Raw genomic sequence first — 24,927 nt, forward strand, 5'->3', positions numbered from 1 at the left:
ATGTTTAGCTTACAATATTCCCAGGTGATATTGTGTGGCAGTTTTTTTGGCTCATACAGGTAAGCGATTCAAACCAGCTCATAATTAATCTTAAGAAACAAAATATATGAAGAGTGCATAGACAGTGTTTGCGTGTGTGTAACTTGGAGCTTACCCCAGTCACATCACGGGTCAGTAGCACTACCAAGCAGAGAGCTCAGATTGTTCATATTCAAGTTCACACTGAACATTGCTCCTACAGATACTTCTAGAATGACTGGTTGTTTATTTTAATGAAATAAAGTAAAATATTTCCTAAAAAAAAAAATTATTGATGTTTCACATTCTTAGTTCTAGTGCTTCATTTACCAGCGTCACACATGCATGGGTTACACAAACACAGATGGGGCCAGAAAAGCTTAGGGTTTTTTGTATTGTCAAGACAGTTTGATTTGTTTCTTCTCCAAGCAACTTGGGAAAGCCTATGAGAAGGAAAAGTGCTGGAAAATAAGAAAATAACCTTACGTATAGAAGAAAAAAAGCAAACGATAATGTTGGCCCTTCAGTCAGAGTTACTCCTTCCTGAGTTTGCACTGGATGAATGCTGCAATACAATTTTAATTGTCACATTACTGCAGGATTTTCTGATTTGGAGTAGGTGTAATGCATCCATCGTGTCTATTGTGCCCACTGAAAGAACACACACCACAGGACCACCCTCCAGGGTGTCCAGGAAGATTCCAGAAAACCCATGGACCTTGCTGGAATCCACAGGTCCTCCTTACGGTTCTAGGTACTTCAGGGGGAAGGTGTTCAGGTAGTGCTGGCTGAAGATAAGTAGATCCAGATATGCTGATATGTTTGGGTTGAACATGGCTCAGTCTCTGGTAGCCACTTCTTCACTGTGGTTTTTTGTTGTTGGTTTGGTGTTTTTTTTTGTTCAGTCTTTTACTACTATAATAACGGGGTTGCAGGCGTGGATTTAGTTTTTTTTTATTTATTTAACTGGACACATGAACTGTCACTTCCCTTTCTAAATCGTCAGCTACTCACCACTGTTGGACAGCTTCCTAATTCATTGCATGAATCAGTGTTTGATATGGCTACATAAAAATGAGTAAATCACCCTAAGACTCTGCAAAAGGAAAGACAGTAATTTAAACAAAGTAGTAGGAGAGTGTATCACTGTAACCGTCTCCACAATGTGCCCATGGCCAATTGCTACAAAATATATATAACTTAGCCTGTGATTACCTGCTGTTGCAGGGGGACAATCCCAAAGGGATCAGGATCCAACGTCAGAGCCCTTAGCTTCACCAGAAGAAATAAAAATTATCTCAAATATCGAGGAAGGCACAACTAGTAATTTTAACTGTAATAAAGCACAAAAATCCTAGTACCAGATCAAGGCCCCCTGAACTCACCTTTTGCAAACATGTAAAGAGACAAATTCCCCCCAAGAATTTACAGTGTACGTACTGGAGCAGAGACCAAACAAGAGTTGCCACAGTGGAAGAGCTGAAGGAGGTAGTGAGCAACATGGCCAAGGCACCGTGGCTTCAGGCAGCCTGTGACCCCCTCTGCTCCATACGGCTTAAAGGCCCACAGGGGTTTATATGGTTAACTTCTAGCTCCTCCACAGAGACAAAACTACGGAAGGGAATGTCTGCTTGTGGATATTTTAAACAAAAAAGAAAACATATGGCCCTCTGGAACTAGGCTTGCTGATTCTCCAGCTGATATGACACAGAGAACAGATAGCCTAGGCCTAGAACTAACTGCAAAAGCATTATTCCAAGGAGCAACTAGAGAACAATTTAGGGAACACACTTCAATTTTAAAGGTTCTTAGATTAGCAAAGCAGAAACACAAAAAAGTTGAGAATGCTCATATATGCTAACTAGTATAAAATTTTAAGATCACAAAATTTTGCTAATACATGCTAAAATATCTTAGCTGTATAAGACAGCAGTTTCTTGCCCATGTGAAGAATATTTCTGCAAACTGTGAAAGACAACTTAGAATGAATAAATAATACCAGCCTTTTCTCTCCCAGATGCTATTTTGTGATTCTACACACAGACTAGTAATGAGCAAAAATTGAGAAGAATGGACTTAATTCAGAAGGCTGAAAAAAAAAGATCAGTAATTTCATTTATAATATCAGTAATTTCATTAAAAAATGTAATCGTGTGGATTAAAACCACAGGTGTGATAAATAGTCGAGGGCAGCCATGATGCGCATCTTCAAGTTCAAGTTTTGAAACATGCTGGTACATGTTTTACAGTACAAATTCATTAGGTAGCCTGGGCCCAAATGCAGAGCCCGTATGCGCAGACACAATCCCACCGAGTGCAGAAACCCAGCAGGAGCGCCCATGGCTCATAAGGGGCTGGAGGTGTGCACTCCCCAGGGACAGCAAGGCCAGGAGGGATCTTAAGTCATCTAGTCCAACCTCTGCCAGAGGATGAACTGTGCCTTAAACACTGCCAATGTTTAAAGTCTTCTCTGTTTAACTTTTACTTTAAAACTTGTATAAATGATTTCATAATGTTATCAGGAAATGTACCGCAGGCCTTTGCAAAGTTACCGTCAGGATTACTTTCTCGTAACCTCAAGGTAGACAATTACTTTTCGTCCTATGAACAGGGGATTTGGAGAACAAGGTTTGGGGTTTTTTTTTTTCCCACTGTCTTCTCTGCAGCGGCTTTTCACAAATGTGAATACTCCTTTAGTCATTGCTCCTGCAGACTAAACAAACCAAATTCTTTCAATTTTTACAGACAAAATGATGCTGTTTAGCACTCTCATCTTTCTTGTCTCTCTCCACTGGACTCCTCCTAAATAGGTCCCAACCTCCTTGAAGTGTGGTGCCTGAAAGTGGATACAGTATTCCAGCTAGACCTCATTAGACCTTATTAGGCTTCATTACAGTAAAGGTTTTTTCAAGTGAATTTAATGGGGAATGCTTATTTATTCAGTCTAGTATGAAATTTGCTTTTTCACAAAAACATGACATTATTGACCCATGATTAGCTTGCCACTCACTGGAATCTGCACGTCCTTTTCCACAGAATTACCACAACTAGCCAAGTCTCCTCCATCCTGTTACTTACTTCAAGTCAATACTTTCTATTTGCCCTTAATGAAGCAAATCTACTTCAGTCACCTAATTTCAGCAATTAATTCAAATAACTTCTTGTTCTAATCTATTCCTCTGATACAATTTCAGCCTTTATCAGCAATAATCACTTGTAAACGAAATATCTACTGCATAACCCAATCTATTTTACATAGTATATTTATTAGCATAAAATTGATCTAAGTAAAGGCCTCCCTTACATCCTCCTAGGCAACAGTGTATTGCTAACAACCACCCTAAGTACAAATCACTCTTGTAGATCCATTTAAACTATGCTCTCTGCAACTGCCTATCAAAATGCCAAAAGCCCCTTACCAAAATAAAGATGTGTCACCTTTGCACCTTCTCTGTTCACAAGTCAATTATTCTATCACAGAAGGAATTATTTGATAGGATTTACCTCATATGGTATTTCCCCCTTTCTCTGAAATTTTGTATGAAAAATAGAACTCTGGAATTGAAAAAGAGGTATAGGAACTACTTTCCCTCAGAACGAACATTAAAAACAACTAAAATGTGTATTTCAATTTGTGAAGATCTTCAGGATAATTAAAACCAAGAAGGTAACAGCGAGAATTCAGAACCAGTTCTGAACTTTCAGCTTTTGTTCAGAGATCTCTCACAGTAATGCCTGCATGTCTGAAACCATATTTTTAAAGTCTGAAAAAATGGACAGCCCTACTTTATGAAAAGAAATCCCTGTACTTTATGAGAAGTCATGGAGTCAGGCTAAATTCAAATGTAACTCTACACATTCGTATTCTTCCAGTTTACTGCGTCTATTGCCTTCTGTTGTTAGTAGTTAAAGCTCACTCTTACTATGAGATGCTTCAGTCATATGTATACATACTCCTTCACATCTGCCCAATTTTTAGATCTTTGTCGCGGTGATTGCAGTTCCTACTTGCTAATTTTACTTTCCTCCATCTGTCCAAGACTAAAGCCCCAATCATTAGTTCAATATATTGGTGGCATATGAGTCTTCCTTGTCTTAGCCATAAACTGGTCAATGTTATCTTATACATCAAATAGGCCACGGGAACGTGCAGTTGTCCTTATCGAACTGTATTTCCTTTAACAGAATGCTTACTTCTTCCAGACACGCTCCCCTCATCTAGATTAAGACCCTGAATTAAAAGCCAATGAAGCTGGCCGCTATCTTTCTATAGACTTTGCTGAATTCTGGATCAGTCTGATGGTGAACAAAATTCTTTCCTTACCTGTTACATTTTATTGAAAACATTGCTGTCTTACACACTCAGACAGAAGGAGTAGGTCTTTCATCAGTCAATTTTTATGTACAGGTTATGTTATATAGATGATATAAAAGGTTAGTGATGGTGACATGCTGGACTAGGTTCTCCAAAGACACACTGGTGCCACCATGCTAGGCAACTGTTCAAAGAGAATGAGCCAGGATTCAGGCTCTTGACTTGATGGAGGTCCTGTAACAAATCCATTAAACATCTCAGCTGTAATAGATTAATCTAAAACACTTCATTTCATTGGTCTGATTTTTAATATTGTACTTGATGTTACAAATAAAATATAATTTTAATATTTAATTTATAAAGTTTTCACATTTCCATGTAAAACCAACAGTAGGTTTAAGTAAAAACAGCTTTCTGGAGACAAAAGCTTCTTCTTTAACTTCAATGAGATTCTAATTTTATAAGAGTAATGTGCAAACATAAACATTCATGATTTTTTTGTACACATCTGTGTAAATTACTTGATACAAATATAATTTATTATAGAAACATTTTGGTTTTGCTACACACAGTTCTATGCTGGCATCACATACTAGTCAGTTGATCTTTCAAAGAGTGAGATTTATGCATTTTGCATTCTAACCCCCAGTATGTCCATTGCCAGCAGTGGACTTCATATTCAGAGAATCAGACTCACAGTGTCAGCAATCTAAAATTAAACTTCAGTACAAGATTATAAATAATCAAAAATGAATGCATCATTTTCATATCATAATCACCAGATGCTTAAAGGCCATGATCCAAGCCAGCTAAGATCGATGAATTAGCCGGAATTCACCCGCAGTTCCCATTCACTGTAGATTCCCATTTTAGTTTTGCAATTTTATCAGCGTGAAGAGTGTACAGTATCACAGCTTCAATGTGAGAAGTAAAGCCTCTAAGTCTTTCTGGGCCTCTTTATCCTGAAAGAAAGAGACAATCATGCATCAACTTAGATGGATAAATCCCTTCATTTGCCTAATACGTGCCTATCTACACTTCTTTACTAACAACAGACATTACACACAACTGTAACCGCCACAGAATGTACGAGACTGCATAGTAAGTTAATTTATCAGTGATAGCAAAAATAAAGTTTCAAGTGAAAACAAGAGCCAGATGGCAGCCCTCCCTTTATGGCTCTGTTAAAGCACTTAAAATGTTAGCCACAAATAGCCTTCTCTGCAGACCAGTATGCCTTTCACCTTAGGCCATAACTTTTATTGGTATACTTTGCGTAAAGTACTGCCTCACCTTCTACTTTATGTAAGCTTGCAACCTGACTGCACGCAGCTTTTCTAAAGATATTTCTGTGATGTTTGCTAATGATTTATTATGCAGTTAACAAGAAAACATTGGGAAATGTAATTAATGACACAGGTTAGATTGTGGTTTCAGTGCATAGAGCCATACCTACCTGTAATAACCACCAAGGACTGACTACGCCCTCAGTATCTTCCATACTGGTGCTGGTGGGCTCTGCCTATACTACTGGGCTCACAGCGGAGTGAAGCCAATGGGAGAGCAAGAGGCAAGTAATCTGCTATGCTCAGAGCCAACACTGTACTATACCTCTGAGGACAGAAGGGAAAGGCTCCTTTCAGGCTGATGTGTAAGCGCAGAGTTTGCACGGGGCTTTAAACCAAACCCAGCCCACAGACTTTCACTAGCAACCAGTGACACACATTTTGGCTATTCCATGTATAATCTGTTCAGAACAGGGTACATGCATATGAACATGTAACCACAGTGCAAAAAAACTCCTTTATTCTACTTATTTTTGAAATGTCTACTGGATATAATCCACTTGCTTTACTTGACATTGCAAAACTTGGAGCTTGCAAAATGCACCTTGGTTTAAATCACATTTCTAAAAAGTCAGCACCTTATACCTGCAGGCTGGTAAGGGTCCAAACCCCCAGTACATGCACCCACACGCACTTAGCAGTGCAAGCCAAAAACTCTTGCACGTCACAAATTTTGTGCAAGTACTTCTAATGACAGAGACCAGTATTTCCTTCCCTGAATGCCGTAGGCAATTCTGAAAGAAAATACTGCAGACAGACAGTGAAGTAATCACCAAGCTTCAGGGTCACTTCATTATCCAATCAACCAAAGAGCTGGAACAAAATACAGGACATTTAAAATACATTTAACGGGTGAAGAAATGCCTGCTTCTCTTTATTTTGGTTAGTTGTCTATAATGTCATAGAGGAACAGAGAAGAATATTGAGATGATAGAAACCATATGCCAGACATGTCAAACTACATTATATTATTGGTCTGGATTAAGGCATTAATACATTAGCTGGATACTTCTCTTGGAGTCACTGCCTTGCTCCCACTGGCAACAATAGGCTAAACTATCTGCCTAATCATTTATTAGAGGCCTTAAAAGGCACACACTGCAAAGCCTGTAAGCTCTTGCCAAAATACTCCAACAGAAGGAAATGTCACGCTGAATTCAGCACCCCTTAAACTCCACATCACTACAGGCTGCCGGGAGCACCAGCCTGTGGCTTTCAATTCAAATTGGAAAACTCAAAATTTGCATCAATATGTTGGTTAATTCAGGGAAAATACACTCTTTTCTGTACTGACTGTGGTCAACTTGTGAAAATTATTCTAAACTGCATTAAACAAAAAAGTAAAAAGCCAGATACTGTCTGATGCTACAGAGAAAATGAAAAAGGTTTAATTGTCGCTGGACCTACTCTTTTCACACTTTTCTAAGCCAAAAATTATAAAGATGCAGGTTTTCTGATATCTGAATGGTGTTCAGCATTTCATGGGTTGATGGGATTCTTTACTCACTTTGCACAATACAGAATTTTAAAAATGTATCTCCAAGCAACTTTGTTTAATTGTTTCTCTCCTTAGAGGCAAAGGATTATATTGGGCAATGAGCTTTAACAAGTTGCAAAGATCCCAAAAATATTGGGCAATCTTTCCTGAATCTTCCTCTGGGCTTAGGAAAAAGAAAGAAACAAATCTATGATTGTTCTAAGAACTAGCTGGAGAAGAAACTGCAAACATGCAAAGCGTCCTACCTCTGGGTTGCCAGTTCTAAAGAAGACTAAATCAGTAAAAGCAGGAATTATTATTGTTGCAAACTACTTAACAGGCTGCATTAATTGAGCTAGGGGCTTCGAGTCAATAAGAACTTAGATGGCAAAAACATTTGAAAAAATCAGTAAAGGCATTCAAAACAAAGCTGAGAAAGGTCAGTGAAGGGAACTATTATGCCACCTTTGGATACAGTCCTTCCAGACCAAGAGGTGTGTTACACTAAAAGGAGCAAGAAGCCACAACATTGTTTAGTGTACCAGTCTCCAATTTTCAGGATGAAAACTTCATTAATGCCCAAAGCTTGGCTGTCATGGGAAGACAAAGCCATAAATCCTGGTTTTGGCTAAGTCTCTTAGCCTCTTCCTCACTGATTTCTGGGTCTGTGGCTTTCTAAAAATGAACAATCAGGTCAGCCTTTTTTTTTTTTAAATGACAGGCAGGCTTTGATCTCTTTCTAGAGTACAGCAGAGAGAGGAAGGGGTGCAAGTTGTAGGAGGAATGCAATATATTTGCATCAGTCCCATTTGTTCACCCTCAGGCTTAGTTCAGCGCTGACTGAATATACAGCCATTTTCAACCTTGACTTTCTACTATCAAGGCTGACATTTATTAAACACTTCTCTTATCATTTTCAGAGTTGAATGTGAGTTCAAAATGTTCTGCAAACTGCTACACAAAAGGTATTCAAATTACAGGGTCAGTGACTGTGTTTTCCCCTCTTCCTATTTAATTGCTTTTCTTTTATGTTTCATCATCCACGGGGAATATGCACAGGAAAAAAAGACCTGGGAGGCCAGAGACTGCACAAGGGAAGAGAGGGAGTTGAAAACAAGAGCAAGGCAGAAGAGAGAGCTGGTGAGAAAAAGGGAATGTTGGCTTAACTGGAGGCAGTCCACATTTTGACAGTTAATTTCTGCTGAAAAAATTTATTGATAAATATATATACACACAGACATACACATATAAATGTGCATGTAAAATTAAATGGCAGTTAAAGCAGAGACAGAAAGATAATTTTACCTTCCATCTCCGCTAATTATTTCCTTATGCACTAAACACATTCAACACAAGCACTGCACATGTGTGCACTTGTTGACAAAGTCCCAACTGTCAACAGGGAATGATACAACCCCATGACCACAGCCAAAATGGCTACACCAGCCAACTATAACATAATTGTGTGTAACCACTGCCAAATCCCAAGCTGACATGCATCCTGTAGGGCTTCATTGAAGTCAGCGGGACTGCATGGTATATTAAATGAGCTGGGCTACAAGGGTGGTCCAAAGCTGTGCTCTGATATGCGGTAACAGCAATGAGGTGCTGAGAACCACCCCTGCTTTTGGGTACAGCTGTATCAGTCCTTTGCAGCTCCAGAAGAGATCCTAGACTGTAAGAGAAGAGACTCCCAAACATGCACAAGGATTGTTAATTAGAGAGTAATAGCTCTTGTGGGCAATATAAATCATGTAAAGCTATACGCTATCTATTCTTGGTTTCATGATAGATTCTCACAAATGGTGTGATTGTAGGTGGTGTTAATTTGCATACAATTGCATAATACTGTTTTTCCCCTTAGATATTTCAATAAACCAATGCAATCATCCGCTTGCAACCTTCTACGTGACTGCTGTATGTTGCAAGTTAGGGCATTTTATGCTTTTTCATATTTTTACTATCTTCCTCTGAGGATGAACCATGACTTCTCAAGGCTTTTAGGATCAACGCAAGCACAGCTTTATAATACATAGCTGACAATAACTCCATATTTTCTGATTATACTTCAAGTAGAGCGAAAAACACCCTTTCACACCCAGAAGACTATGAATGAACAGTTCAGCTAGTCTGAGGACTGCTGTTGAAAAATTACAAAACAGCAGAATTCAATTTAGAATTATTAATAGTTGTGTAAAATTTTTATCCGCTATGTTTTTCTAAGTTAAAAGACTAAGTTTCACCTGTAATCTGGCTTCCTCTTACTATTATACACAATGTGGAGCTTTCAGTGTTCAGGACATTCCCCTCTTTCTGTCCAGCTGCCACCCCCACCTCAACAGGACCTACAGCCCTGTGTTCTGTGCAGTCATCGCTGAAACGGCCTGAACACGATCACGCTCAGTTACTGCCCCTTCAGAAAGATGCCTGTTGAGGCTCTCCTTCACCTTGTATATTGACTCCGAGACAATGTACTTCAAATGCCTGGAAGCTTGACTTCTCCCGGCCACTCGACAAAAACAGGAAACCAACCGTGAACCTCTTAATCCTGCAGAGCTCCACCACCTCCGCGAATACTTCTCCCGCTCTCCCCCTGCATCGCCAGCACGCCAGAGGAGGAGGCACACTCCACGCTTTGAGGAACCGCCTGTCCATCAATCTTGCTGCACTAAGAACTACGCTAAAACTGTGTTACCTTTGATAGGATGTTGAAATGAATACTTTGTGATAAACTAGTAAATTTAATAATAAATATAATAAGCTCAGTATTTATCAGGATAGGCTTAATCCTTATGTATGAAATTACTACACCACAAAAAAATATGTCATTTTTTGGTATTGTTTTTGGAGGGGAAGAAAGAATAAGCAGACAATACAAAAAAACCTTTTGGCAAGAATTTCAAAAATATGCAGAGGGCAAATCAGTCTGATCACGAAGATACAGAAAACCAGACTGTATTCTCTGAAGTGCAAAATAATGTAAAATATAGGAGGCCTCAAATATTTTTAGCAGCTCTTTTACAAATGTCTCATTTTTACCAGCATTTTACAGTTTGAAATCTGATCTCTTTATAATGAGTTTTTAAAAGGCCCATTCCTTGAGCTTGAAGCACTCATATTCAATGTAAACTAATGAATAGGTTTTTAAAGTGTATTCAAAAGATACTTTAATTTGGGGTTGGTGGTAGCTATTAGGAAATTCTTGTTCAACTCCACAAACAGTATTACTCAGAATGAACATAACCTGAATACTTCCATTATTTTATAACTGAAACACCATGGACTTTTGCTTGGCGTTTGGAGAATGAATGTGCACAAATATCCTCTGAAAACAATGACATTTTGTACTGAGCTCATGATGTTGAGAAAAGAAAATGCTCAGTTTGATGAGAAAACAAAAACATTTCTATAAGGTTAGCCCAAATTATACACATACTTTCGATGGGTAGTTTTTTCACAAACAAGTCATAACTTGTACCCGTTACTTTAAAAGCAAAAGTAAATAGCTTTTTTCTCCTCAAAATTTACTTAGAAGGACGGATTACCACAGCAGTTTAGAACGAGATCTGCTGGAAATATCACAGCTAGGTCTGCAATATATGACCAATCTATGGTGGCTGAAGCAGGCATTTCTTGGAAACTCTGTTTTGGAAAAATCGACATACGCAAATGGTCTGTTGTGACAGGCACAACTGATGGGTGCTGAAGTTTATACTGTGCCCTCTCTTCCACCCCTCTGTAAGTCCCACTCTTTTCCTTACAGGTGATATTAAAAATGTAAATTAATGACCAGCACGATCAATTATGGTGATGTAAAAAAATATAAGACAACCTTACAGGCATGATTCCTCCCCAGCAGCCGCATTCTTGTGTAAATATTCAGCAATTGTTCCTGCCCATTATTACATTTACATCCTCCTCCACATGGGCTTTCTAGAGTTTCAAATGTCACTGAGGCCAAAGGCAGTCTCTTTAACAAGTCTCTGCTTCCTGCCATTCGATACCTCTAAGAAGCGAATGCCGTAATGACCATTTTCTGTAATATCTAAATCTATCTCACTAGTTTATTTCAACTCTGATTTGCCTTCATTTGTAATTGCTGGGAAGGAGGGAATGTTTTTGAAATTAAGATTATTTTTTTAAAATCACCAATAATTTTGTAAAATACATACTTAGCTTCAGGGAGGTTTTTATCTGCATTTTAAATAAGACTTTCAGCAACTCTCAATGCAAATAGATTTGCCTTGCATTCCCTGTCTTCAGCTCTTCCAAGACTACATTTTTTGTAATATAACTGCTGCTTTTCAGATTTATTTTCAAAAAGACATCACAGAGACCAGAACCTTGAAATTTTAATCTCTTTCTCTGCTATGCTGTTAATCCCTTTGTGGTGAGCTTACTGGTCCTACAAGCACAAAGTTCACTCTCATGCCCATGGCTCATCTCCAGATACAAGAAAAAATAATTTCTTTACTATTATACTTTATAATCCTATACTGAGACTGTAATTTTCTACAAGTTCCGGCTTTGAAAATACCCAACAATCTCTGTTATAAACAAGAAATTAGTGTCTTATTCCCTCTACGTGCAAAGCACTATGTGTTTAATCAAGCACACACACCTTCCCACTTGTTTTGTCTTTCTATATGCAAGATGAATGCTCGTGTTTTTAAATGTAAATTACATTTTTTTCCCCAAATTTAAAAAAGTAATTTTTTTCCATCCCAGTAGTCCACCACATCTGGTTTTGACAGTTTTTCATGTAGTCACACTCACCAAAGCTTTGAGCGCACTACAAAGTAATGAGTCTCAGTAAGGGTAACGCAACATCCACTAGATAAACAGAGCCGCTGTTGTGCACTTTACAATAACTCACAGCAGTCCTGAACATTAGGATCTCTTTTACTGAAGGGGTGAATGTTTCCCAGGACCCTGAGGTTAGCCACCTGGACAGCAACCAGAGAAAAGCAGGGCAATTTAATGTCCCGTGCACCTCCAGCAGTATGACAGTATTTATGGGGAAGGAAGGACCGTATGATTCATTGGAGGTTTTTGTTCAGAGTAGCGACAACGAAAAGAAAGGTCTCTAAAGTAGTATTGTAATGTCAGTTTTGTTTTCCAGATGTAATTTGCATCAAATCTCCTGTATTTCCTTTTAAAATAAAAAAAGCATAGACTGCTCAGTTAAAAATGTGCCAAAGTATTTTTAAAAACTTGTATTAGGACTTACAGGAGTCATTAAATCAGAACTTGTCTCTTCTTCGATGATTTCTTCGGTATCCCTTTTAAGGTTCTTAATAGGGTCGAAACTGGCCATCTGATTTTTTTTTTCTTTAACAAGAATTACCTCTGTTTGGAAGCCCCTCTACTCCTTGAATTAAAAACTTATTTTGTAAGTGGTGGAACAGACGCACAGAAGGAATATTTGGATGTGATACAACACTCAAGACAAAAATCATCTAAGTTGAAACGTTACATGAAATGAATCCTAGACAAAGTGTCAAAGAAGTGCCCTGACTTAGACCAGCTGAGAATTTGACCTGAGGATTAAAATGAGCTATGAGCTATTTTACTGAAGCCGAGTACCTCTGGTTCCCACTGAAGTCACTGGAAACTGTGGATGCTCAGAAGCAATAAAAAGTAAACCATTGTCTACTATTATTTTTCATACTTATGCTGCAGGATGATTTGTATCATGAAATACTATACATTTCCTCAATGTGGCGCCTTTCCAGCAACTTTGTCTCTCAGTCTGCTCGTGATTTTATACATATACATGTTTCTCAGTAGAAGCCAACATTTAAAAACAATAGAGGAATTCCCCTGCCTGAAGAAAGAGAAAACTTGCATGAGAAACTATGACTACACTTGGGAAGGATGGGTTTCACATGACTGTGACAACATGCCACGCTGCTGACAACTTTGAGATCCTGTGCAGTGGAAACAGAAAGAAATCCTCAGACTGCTGCTGATCTGCATTTTCTATTTCATACCATGAACCCCATATTTTACAGGGCTGTAGTCAATTCAGGCACTCTATCAGCATCTGTTTATTACTGTCTCCCTAAGGTCTCTTTAGTCTTATTACAGTCTCTTCCCTCCCTTAAGTAACCTGACTAAATGTTATTCCTACATACAGCTCCAAGCCCCGAACTACTTCAGTTCCAACGTCTCCCCCCAAAATCAGTAATAGTCTTTCTCTAACACAATAACCAAAACAACACATAATATTCTAATTCAGATGGGACTTGAGGTAACAGTTAGCATCAGCAGAGTTTGTGTTCCAGATCTCCATTTTAAAATAATTCCTGTCAGCGTGCACTTGGGTCTACCCTGTGTTGACTGCTTTGCTTTTTTTTTGCTTTTTTTTTTCTTTTTTTAATTGAATTACACACTATTGCCCCATTGTCATATTTTCCTGGACTTTTTTTCTTCTAAACTTAAAACATATCACAAGTAAACAAGACAAAGCAGACAAATCTGTGGCATCTGTAGAAGTAGTCAAAACAGAAGATGACAAATCATCCTGTCCTCTTCAGATGGACAAAAGATTTTTGGAGCCCATTTGCCACTCTTTCTTCCGTTCACAAATGAGTATCATTCTTATTCTGATCACTACTCTGCTTGCCAGAATACACACACCCTCCCCTCCAATTGCTCCCAAATTCCTGCTCTCACCTCAGGGTCCCCTGAGGTCTGCTGGTACTTCAGAAATGTGATGGGGTGTTCCTTTTACCAGGGACTAATCCCCTCCAGGTGGCCAGGACTCCAGTTCACATTTAGACTGATGACACTGGACTTTAGAGGCAGGATTCACCTCTCTAACTGCACAGTCTAGGAGTCAGGTGTCTCAGGTACACATCTTACATGTATCTTTGCATCCGGTCTCTCCCTCCCATCAGGGGACACAGAGAGGCAGGACAAGCCAACTGGATGCATCTATCTCCACTGAGCATAGGGGGAGCCTCATCAACTACCGTTGCTCACCAGAATTATGTCCAGCTATTGTTATCAGAGATGAATCCCAATCTATGCTATCCCTATACTTTTTCAAGGAGTCTTTATGAATATGTTGAATGACTTCCAGTTTACTGAACACAGGCTGTCTTCTGCCCACCAGAAGTTGCTGTGACATATGTTTGTTTGCAATTTTACCAGACAGCTTCAGAGTTCATTGCAAGATTACCTGCCTGTAGTAAACTGAAATCAGGAAAAACAAAAAATTCACCAGCACAATCAGTGCATATATACACAAAACAGGCTGAGTTAAAGCAATTTCAGTTGTATGCACTCTCTCTTACACCAGTGGTCCTACTTTTTATGCAAAGATGTAAGGTACCAAATAACGGAAAATTTATTGCAGTCTTTCCTACACTCTGTAATAGGCAAGCTGAAGGTACATTTCAACAGTAAGTAAAGAATAAAGCAGAGTTAAGAGATTATTAATGTCATATCTGTATCAATACGTATTTAAAGAAACACTGAACTTAAGCAATGGCTGCTCAATTTATTATTGGTACATACTATAACCTGGGCCAAAAATAAAGGCCACCCAGGAGCAGCTGCTGGTGAGGCACGCAGTGGCCTTTCTTCCCAGCAGGAACACTTGACATAAACATGTTAGTGCTCCACACACAGCGTTTATTGTCAATCAAGTTACAGAGCTATTTAATGGTCTTTTTCCTTAACTTCAAAGAATTAAATGGGATAGGGCCAATTCATCTCTGGAATCACCTCTCTCTCTCTCTCTCTCTCTCTCTCCCTACCACATCTGCTGTGCTTAAAGGGGGTCCCTTAGGCTGACAAAGCTCAGGTTTGAACTCGTTATGCTCTAGGATGGTAAGACATTTCCAGTCATAGGTCGGTAATTATGGAACTTGCTTCTACATGAGATCAGACAGAGTGAACCTTCTTGCCATGACTTGGTTTATATTTGAGAAATTAAATCACTTAAAATCTCTCAAATATCTGTAGAAATTTTGCATCCACATACTAAAAATACTCTAAAGGGCCTAAAAAGGAATCTAATAATCTCCCAGAATAAATTATGCTCCCGTAGATGTAACTGGAAGAACTGTGCCACTTTAACTGCACTGTGGTTGAAGACAAGCGCAAACTGGAATAACCCTACCTCTGCTTATAGCTAACACACTGCCCTGGAGACCTTGACAAGAATCACAAACCAGAGGGTTTCAGGAGCAGAAATAGAGACTGTGGGACAAAAATCCAGAATGCCTTCAATGGAGGAAAAGTATGTCTGGGGCAAAATTTCAGCACAGCAAGAGTAACACACTCAACTGCTTATGCTTGAGATAGTCTAATGAAATGGGTTGAATTACAAAGAGTGCAATTCAATTTCTGACAGCCTCTGACACAGACATGTCCCTGACAGTTCCCCAAACAAAGATTTTTTTAAAGCTGTTGATACAGACAACTGTAATGAGCAAACCTAGAGTTGAGGAAAAAGGAAGGTTCTGTGTTCAGAGGAGTAAGTGCAACGTTATGTTATTACTGACAGTGTGATAACGGGTGCCAGAGACAAGACAGCGGTCACAAGAGAACAAGTTATCACTCTCAATACCCACCTCATTAGTAACTGAGAGAACTGACAGTGCAGAATCACAGTACTTCAGTGCATTGTTTTTCTGGCCAAGATCTTTATAACACTGAGAAGAAAAAACATTTTGTTTCTAATCAGACCACTGTTAGAATACCAGAGTCTACAAATCATTATTTTTAAAAGAACTTGGTTACCTTTGCCAAATACACATAATTGCATTTGGAATATCCTGGACGCATTTCTTCTGCCTAAATAATAAAAAACAGGAAAGAAAATAGACATAAAACTTGTGTGATGAGATTTATGTGGTCTGCACAGCATTTTTAGTAATGCACTAAGCTTCCTCAAACATCAGACTGAATCATCCCTACTGTGTGCACCACAATTTGTTTAGCACTTCAAAAAAAAAACCTCAAGAAAACAAGGAAACCCAAACCCTAAAGCAGGCACATGAGGTGCTGATATTGAGCACATAAAGATGTTCTGAACTTCTTGCTCTCCTCTCTCCCTAAGTCCTTTGCAAAGATAGCAGATCATTCTATAAAATATCTGTTGGAGTCATTCACTTACACAGTGGATTGGAAGACACTGCTGTCTCTAAATTATTAATATTTATTTCCTCATCAAAGAAACAAACAAGAAAACAACCATTCACACTTTGTGTAATAGGTAGTGAACTGTATTCATCAACTTTGTAATTGTTTTTCTTTCACGTGCCCGTATCTTCTAGCTTTGGGTTCCCCTTTGTTTTCATATTACCATCCTCTGAAAAGTTCAGGTCATTAAAACATTTGAAGATTGTCTTCCTTTTAAAACACATCAAGGATGTAGAAGCTTGAAAGATGAGTAAAAACCTTATCAATCATCTGCTAACCAAGAAGCAGCTTTAATCAACGAACGCTTTTTGGGGGAGAAAAGTTACATCAGTGAAATTTATAGAAGCTGTAATCCTTGGACCGAAACAATGCCACTTTCACTGCAACTGTGTACTATTAAGCAACTGACAAAGAAACCCAAGCAGTTGTCTTTTAGACAGTAATTTAATGTTTGTTGCAGACAATGACTTATAACTACAGTTACTCCAGAAGTAGAAATTATTAATGTAAAAGACACTGAAATACAGGTTTATTTTACTCATGTGGTGTTTTCTTATAACTGTACATTCGAGTAGAATGGCCAGGAACATGGACCTATGTGACAGTGCTTTCTTTTCTGCTTCACTACAAAGGTAATTTCATCTCCACAAACAGGAAAGGCTTCTACTGAAATTCAATGAAAAGAGATTCAGATCAGAAAAAGTGTCACAATGTCAAAGTTTTCCTTGCCGATGTTAACCCTCTTGCAGAAACAGGCAAATCATCAGTTATCACCACGGTTAATTTGTTTCAATGGCATATATAACTGATCTATACCCATCTCATATTAAACCCAATAACTATTAATCATGGCAAGTCATTGAAGAATTCCCTAAAACTAAAGAAAGAGAAGAAAGGTGCTAGCCACTCACCTCCAAACTAATTTTAAAACTGAAAAGAAAAAATATTTTAGCAGAGACCTCTGTGGTATTTAGGAGAGCCCTGGATTTATAGCTCCTGAAGATAATCTGTTGAGCAGACATATTGAAAACAGTCACATAAAGCAGCTGGTAAACAGTCACTCAGGAAAAGCCTTGGCTGGGACTTACCTTAAGGAAATTCTGCAATGCTTCTTCTACTGTTGAAGTTGGTGGAGTCCCAAAGAGAGCTGCAGCTACTTTCTTTTCAATCCAAGACAACTGAGCTACCTTTAATAAAAAAAAATAGCAAAAGTCTTTAGGGCTGCTTCTCAGTTTTGGAGTAAATACTGTTCTGTGCCACTCTGCTACTTATACAACCTATTTTGCAAAAGAACCTGTAAAGGAATGTTTTATATTGTCGATTTGCCAGCTCAAAGCATAGTCTTTTGGATTTTAGAGTCTGTTAACAGGAAAATGTACACATTAAGATACACATGACAAAACACCGGCATCATTGGTATGAGATTATTCCAATGTATAAAGCTTAAAGTACAGTTTAGGTTTCATAAGACCTTGCCATTGTTTAAAACCTAAGGCTAGAAATAGTGCTTTAAATCTGTTAAGGTTTTCATGAGACAGACAGGTTAGCATGATAGTCCATGTACTTGACTACTTTTCAACATTACGAAAAGCTGTTGCTACCATCAAAATGTGAGTGCTTTTGGCGCTTGTAAACAAGTTAATTTATTACACAGAAGCTGGTGACAAACACTGTTAAGAAATAGACTTCATTCTTTTCCTCTTCAAATCTGACAAATAACACTTGCCAAAGACTTCATTTCAGGAAGATGGGCTGCTATAAAAGGACTCCAGGGAACTGTCATATTGCCACACAATGTGGGTGTGTGTATATATATATGTATATACTGACACCCGACAGAAACTACTCTAGTTACTGCCATAAGGTATTTGGCTCCAACACCTAGCCTGGCGAAACACACCTCACATCTCTAACGAAGGATGGAGCTGCTAAGAAATGCAATGTGAGACTGGAGCCCGTTTAAATGAGAAGTGAAGCCATCCTCCTTTGGACACTTCCACTACATCTGTAAAGAAAAGTCAGGACTTTACTCCTTCACATCAGTATTTCAACTACAGCACTGATGGCTCCTGTCACAAACTACAGCTGAGTTTAAAAACGTTAAAAACAAGGTTCTGTGTTTTCCTAGCAATTCCTGGCCTGATCTATGCACAGGCGACACAGAGCAGGGATGCACACAGGCAAAGAAAGACAGTCTCGTCAGAGTCTTGGAGGCTGTAGCTGTACGCTTCTGCGGGAGAACTTATCTTGGGCCGCATACCTCCGGGACACAGGGCTCTACCCGCCCTGGGGACAATGATGCACAGACATCAATATGATGGATACAAAATGTCCGTTTATTTGGCTGCGTCACACGCTTATATAGCTCTTGCGGTTCCTGTTCCTGCCACTCCTATGGGGAGGAGTCTATCTTTCCGTCACATCCCGTAATCTTCCGATCGCCGATCCCTGTCTATTCCCCTACAGAGGCAAAATATGAGTCACATAGGGCCATATCTTTTTCAGAGGGAACTGCAATTCAAATAAGAGTTAAGCCTTGAACTCAAGTCTGTCCTACTGCTGTAAAAATTAAAATGGTTTTTGATAGCTTTAGATTATTCCTACCTCATTCCCTGGCTTCCCAATCTCTTCAGAGCTATTACTGCTTCCCCTGCCTTCTCCAGCCAAATCCAGCAATTATCCAGTAGATGTCAGTTAATTATGGTAAAATATAAGAATCCATCCACACATAACTATTCACAGCCATCAACAGAATGCTTCTCTTCTGAACTGACATCAAGCTTTAAGTATTTCTTGTTGCAAACTGCAGTAAAAATACCATTGCAAAGAGTACAAATACAGGCCAGCACGCAACAGGAAAGCACACAGGACCATGTTTTCTCATCTGGCCCCAATGACTCCAGCTGCACAAGAGCTATATTGCTTGGAGGCAGAATGCATCCTGGTCAAGTCTTGCTGGTTGTTTGGCAGGGTGCAATGCCTTATTTGTTAAATGCCATCAGTAAATCTTTCACACAAAACCACTAAAAATTATAATCCAGAGAAAAACAATATTAAGAAAATAAAGCTTTTTTCCATTCTCTCTCTCTCTCTCTCACACACACATGTATCCCACTCTTGAAGCCTCTTCCTAGGGAAAAATGTGTTTTTTACAAAAGCTCTCCAGCAATCCCAGAGTTCTTACTCACTGAAGGGACATGATGTTTCCCTTCTCTGCACTGCAGTGCTTTCACACTCTGTTACAAACTGCAGCATGTTGGTTAAAATTTGAAATTGTAGGTATGTAGAGAATTCCCTCACACACTTCATTTCCCTAGCTGCTCTACGGTTTCTGAGACATATTCTGCAAGAGATATTAAAAGGCTTTTTGCAAAAGTATTGTTTTCTTCACATCAATCTACTGCTGCGGTGCTCTCCATTCTTTTGGAAGAGAAAGGGGTTTTCTATATTTCTAGGTCCAGCACATCAAGATAGAGGTCGCTTAGAGAGGGAGGAAGAGAGAGGAAAAAAATAAAGGCAATGTATATGCTTACACTGTTCTCTGCAAGACCACACAACACCCTGGAGATACACATACACTGCACAGATTTAATTACCACACACGTGTCTGCTGTTACGCAATAGTGAGGAAACAAAATTGCAGGTTTTCCATGTGGAGTTATAATTACCTATTAAAAACACAAGTTCTTCCTGGCAGTGCTTTTATTTTCTTACAAGATTTAATCAGAACTGATTTACTGAGGTTTTAGTCCTTATTTTGTCTGGCTTGGGTGCTGCTTTGCACTATTCAAAATTTAAAAAGCCCAAACATATATGCACTTGGCCATTTTCATGTTACAAATCCCACTAACCTAAACCAATGTCTAGAAGTGAAATGCATGAACACACAATAGTGAGGTTTTTTTAACGTGCACTGGCTCCAGCGTTATACTTTGTGACTATTACACAGAGTCTGAGAGCTCTGTAATGTTTTGAGCAGTCAGACTTATATGCTACTGGCTTGATGAATTCATTGCAGCTAACTCTAGCCATCCATAAATGAAGTGTCTAGTTTACACGAGTTGCCCAGGTTCCTTGCAGGGTCAATACAGAGAGAGACATTTCCATTAGGCAACTCCTCTTCACCTACATTAGCCTGGGATGGACACTCCTCTCTTTCTCCTCTTTCTTTCCTTCAACTACAAAAGGAGTATAGGCAATTATACCTTGTGGATGGGTAAAGACAGGTGAGGTAAATCCCATCACAATAACTTACCCAAGCCCCACCTGAGCCAGTCTGCACCCTCCTATGACTGAGTGGGACAAATGTAAAAAGCCTGCTTTATGCAAGACACAAAATTGAGTCCTGGAGCAATAATGATGAACAGGAAATTACACCCTTCCCCTAAACACACACAAGCACAGTCTTTAATTTGAAGTAACTTTTATAAGAGTAAATCTTATGCCATGTTCAGTGAAATGGAAACATCATTCCTGCTATATCAACTAACTATTAAGCATTCTCTGTGTGTGACCAAGCACAAGCAACAGGAACCCCGGTGTAGCATGCTCTAGTGTAGTGCAAATTTGACTTCTACAGTTGCGGTTATTCCAAATAGTGCAAGGCATATCTGGAGTTCCACACAAAATCAAGCACAAAGAGACTGTAATTGTAATTGACTTCAGTCAAACCATGATTTCACCTAATGCATGTTCCAAGAATGGTATAAGACAGCAGAAAATAAGAAAAAAAGCTACTGCAGCAAGTAATAGCTGCCATAACAAAATTAAAGAATGAAGATTGCCCTTGCCCTACAGATGATTTCCAAACCTTAAGTGAGTTTTGGTTTTTTAGGTCTCCCAAGCCCTGATGTCAGTCCCCACAGCAGCCTGAAAATTCACAAAAGCACTGCAAGGAACACTTTCCACAGAATATCAGGTTTTAATGTACTGGGTCACTCAAGGAGCTTTGCTCCTGCCATACATGAGGAGAGCTAGTCCCACTTGGTCAAGAGCAAAAAATAAGGCCCTGAGGGACCATCAGCCAACTCCTGAACTCCCTAGGGCTGGAAGGGAGCAGGTCACCATGATAGCCTGGCCTCTGCCAAGGAGAGGAGGCCACTCTTCCATATCCCAACGCTAACAGAGAAGCTTAACTCAAACAATCTCTCCTGTAGATCTGTCATCAGCAAGCTCCCATCTATTTATTCTACCCAAATCTCTACTGATACCAGAGATAAAAGAAAACCACCCACAGAGTTAAACTGCAGCTGACCATAAAGTTTGTAGCCAGCACGCTCCTATCAGGCCTCTTGTTCCTGTGAAGACCAAGGCAGAAAATGTGGTTCTCCCCTAAATACTGGGAGAAGGAATTTCCAAACATCCCTTTCTCTTCCTTAGCCTAGGATCAGCAAAAATCGCATATGAACTAAAACACTGGCTGGAGTCTGGTCTTTTGGTTTTGTCTTCCATTTGTTTTTGATGAGATGCAAACCCTGCCCATGACAGCTCTTTTCAAATTCCAGGATTCCAGGATGGCGGTACCAAGGAAACTAACCCACTTGGACTGAAAATTCAGCCAGGATTGACTTGCAGCCCTGAAGGATTTCCTCCTCCGATGTTTCCTTGCTAATAGTTCACTGAAGACAGATCACACAACTGTCTTCCATAAAGGAAAATCATCCCATTGATCCAGCTTCACTAAAATATTAATGGCACCTACTTCAATATTCCCAGAGAGCTTCTTTTTCTTTTTAATTACGATATATTAATGGAAAATTGTATTAAATATTTTTGCAATGTTTTGACTTCCGGAAGAGATTAAGTAAGTGGACAGCAGTTTTAAAATACTGGCTTCCAACACAAATACTCTCTTTCTTGCCAGCTGAGGAACCAGGACAGTCTGCACAGGCATTTAGGCGTTTATCCAACTTGAATTCCCTGGGCTTTTCACTTTCCAGTAAGGGGAGCAGACTTACAGAGCACACAGACAAAGGAACTGGGTCAACTTGTTCCCTGATGTAACCCAAACAGATTTACACCCAAGATGAATTCAACACATGGCAGGTAACCTGCAAAAAAGCAAATCTCCAGAGATCTTATTTTTAGCACCCTGCTAGCATTTACCAGAGGTTCTGATCCAGTTTCACAAATATGTGCTAACTGTTCTGTGTCAGTCCTGCAACGGCAAGTAGCCATGAGTCTTAACTAGATACGTACTCCATTTTAAAAGCTATTCTAAACATAAAACACTAAAAAACCCCACAAACACACAATTATAAAGGATTATTAGATAATTGTGCCCAAATCTCTAATGAAAGAAAACTAATTCCTGTATACCATACACTACAGATCAATTCACTTCCAATAAATATTTCTGGCTGATCTGAAGAGCAAAGGAGCTTTCACTTTCCCTTAACAAAAACAAAGCTGAAACTTGAAAGGCTGTAAACGCTGTACTTGTTTTAAATCATATGAACTAACCCAAGCATGTATTTAAAACATTAAACCTTCCCTAAAAGATACATACAAAGCCTGGTTTTGTCACAGAAGGCTGAGAAGAAAAAGTTTTGTCCACCACCAAAGACATTTTAAATTAAAATTATTTTGCTGCAGTTGTTTTTCTTTGGAATAGTAACATCTCTTTTACGTGCTAAACACTGGTTTGCTTCGCTTACTACATGTTTTAAATTCTCTTCATTACAATTATATGGCAATCATCTTTTCATAACATTATCACTAAAGCTACCCTGGAAAAATTACCACTATGTAGAAGTTCGTATCAGCTCTGGAAAAAAAGCATATTAAAATAACAGTCAGTAGGGTTCTGCAGTTATCCATCACTAGTGGTGTTCAATTATGTTTGCTCAGTGCATAAATGAATAGGGTTTTCTCTCCCTTTGTCACCTCTGCAAAACAAAACAGAAAACATTAGAGCTACATGTGCCTTCTTGTATGCACAGCAGGTCTCACAGGCAAAATTTTGCCCATCATGACATCTGTGAAATGATGGGTGAAAGTCTTGTCCACCTGACTGTGATACCAGAAGTAATTGTCTAAGAAAGCTGAGATGACTCATACACCAGAACAGAATCTTCCTCTTTTGTGTAACTCTACTGGCTTTATAATGGTAAGAGAAATAAGAAACAGCAAAACTTCATTTTTAGACACAACTGTGACTGGTTCTGCAACAGAGACAAACCCTCACTGCTGCGAGGCACTGAAAATCCAACTCATCCCTCCTGCTGGAAGGTGCTGCGACACTTTCCATCAGCTTTGGATCTGGCCCAGTGAGAGCAAGTGCTGAGTAAGAAACTTGGCATTGCCGTACCATTGCTCTTCACAAAGGACTGTATTACACTGAGGAAGGTGAGAAATGGCAGTCAAAGCCAAAGTTCTGGCAAAACTCCACAAATCAAATAGCTTTATGAACACAGCATACAGTCTCTAGATATAGAATTCTGCCTTCAATAAATCTTCCCCATTTGCCTCCAATACATTTTTTACTTAGAAGGCTGCCCAACTGATTTTCATTTGTGAAAATGAACTGAAGCTGAGATTTACAACACTCAGAGCATCCCCTTTTGCAGTCTCTTATGGTATACCTAATTTTTTCAGTGTGTCAGCCCATAGAAACAGCACTAGAAGATAGCAATAAGATCCTCCAACCTTAAATGTGGACCATATGGGAAGCATCTGACTATACTAGGAAGACTTAAGTACATCATGATTCCCAAAAATGTTATCAAAGCCTAGAAAGCATCAAACGCTTGTTCTCTTTTTTAACTAAGCTGCTTCAGTAGAAGAATATGTCACTAAAACCAGACAATAATGCTCCTGGAAGCAACACTTGTGAAACAACAAATGTTGCAGCCAGTCCTAACTGGACTCCAAAGTCAGCTAGGCTAAATATGAAAACTAACCTTCTTTCCTCAGTCATCCCTTTTTCTTCTTTAATATCCTCACACTGGACAACACAGCCTTCCCAGCCTCAATCTCAGCTAGACTAAACAGAAAAAACAGAAGGTCTAAGAGGAGCATTATCACTCCATCTACAGGTACCAGTATAGAGAAGTGATAAATGCATTTTTCAAGCACTCTATCATAATCCCTACCCTGAAGAAGTATCTGGAACCAATGCCACAGCCAACAGTCTACTTTTGGGATAATTACCACAGCACAAAACACCACAGTCTGCAGAATGTGGACCAAGGAATTTGTCACATCTTCCACAAGCTTCTAAGACTATCTATAAATCACATGCATGGCCAAAACCTGTATTAGTGGATCAGCACAGAGACATCCTCATACAGTCTGGAATCACCAACTTCACTGGGCTAGGATTAAGACCTAGTTTCCATAGCAGAGCCTCACTAATGTTCCCAAATGATGGCCTCATCCTTCTACTGAAAGTATGCAATAGACAAAGTTTTTAAGAGTTGACAGCCCCAGAAGTTAAAATAAAATGTCCTATACTTGCATTTATTTGTAGTATGAAAACTGTTCTAAGTGTTTCAGGTTACTATTTTGTCATGGCCGTCAAGACAGTCAGAGAAGGCAAGAATTTAAAAAAAAAAAAAGAAAAAGGAATCTATCCTTAAGTATTTCAGTGGCTACACCTGCTCAGGTGGATTGTT

The 24,927-nt window shown here is 39.1% G+C and overlaps 1 protein-coding gene across 2 annotated transcripts in view; it reads right to left on the reverse strand.

Moving 5' to 3' along the window:
* Positions 1-4,622: 4,622 nt before the first annotated feature.
* Positions 4,623-24,927, reverse strand: part of RMDN2 (regulator of microtubule dynamics 2) — a 48,770-nt gene continuing 28,465 nt past the window's right edge. For both annotated transcript variants that reach the window (XM_064445891.1, XM_064445892.1), the window contains 4 exons: positions 17,401-17,499; positions 15,911-15,964; positions 15,742-15,822; positions 4,623-5,295 (listed from right to left, as the gene is read on the reverse strand). In XM_064445891.1, coding sequence (XP_064301961.1) covers positions 5,242-5,295; positions 15,742-15,822; positions 15,911-15,964; positions 17,401-17,499 — 288 coding nt within the window. In that variant the 3' untranslated portion in view covers positions 4,623-5,241. The remainder of the gene's footprint in view (positions 5,296-15,741; positions 15,823-15,910; positions 15,965-17,400; positions 17,500-24,927) is intronic.

Source organism: Phalacrocorax carbo, chromosome 3 (genome assembly GCF_963921805.1).
Source record: "Phalacrocorax carbo chromosome 3, bPhaCar2.1, whole genome shotgun sequence".
In the NCBI taxonomy this organism is placed as follows: Eukaryota; Metazoa; Chordata; class Aves; order Suliformes; family Phalacrocoracidae; genus Phalacrocorax; species Phalacrocorax carbo.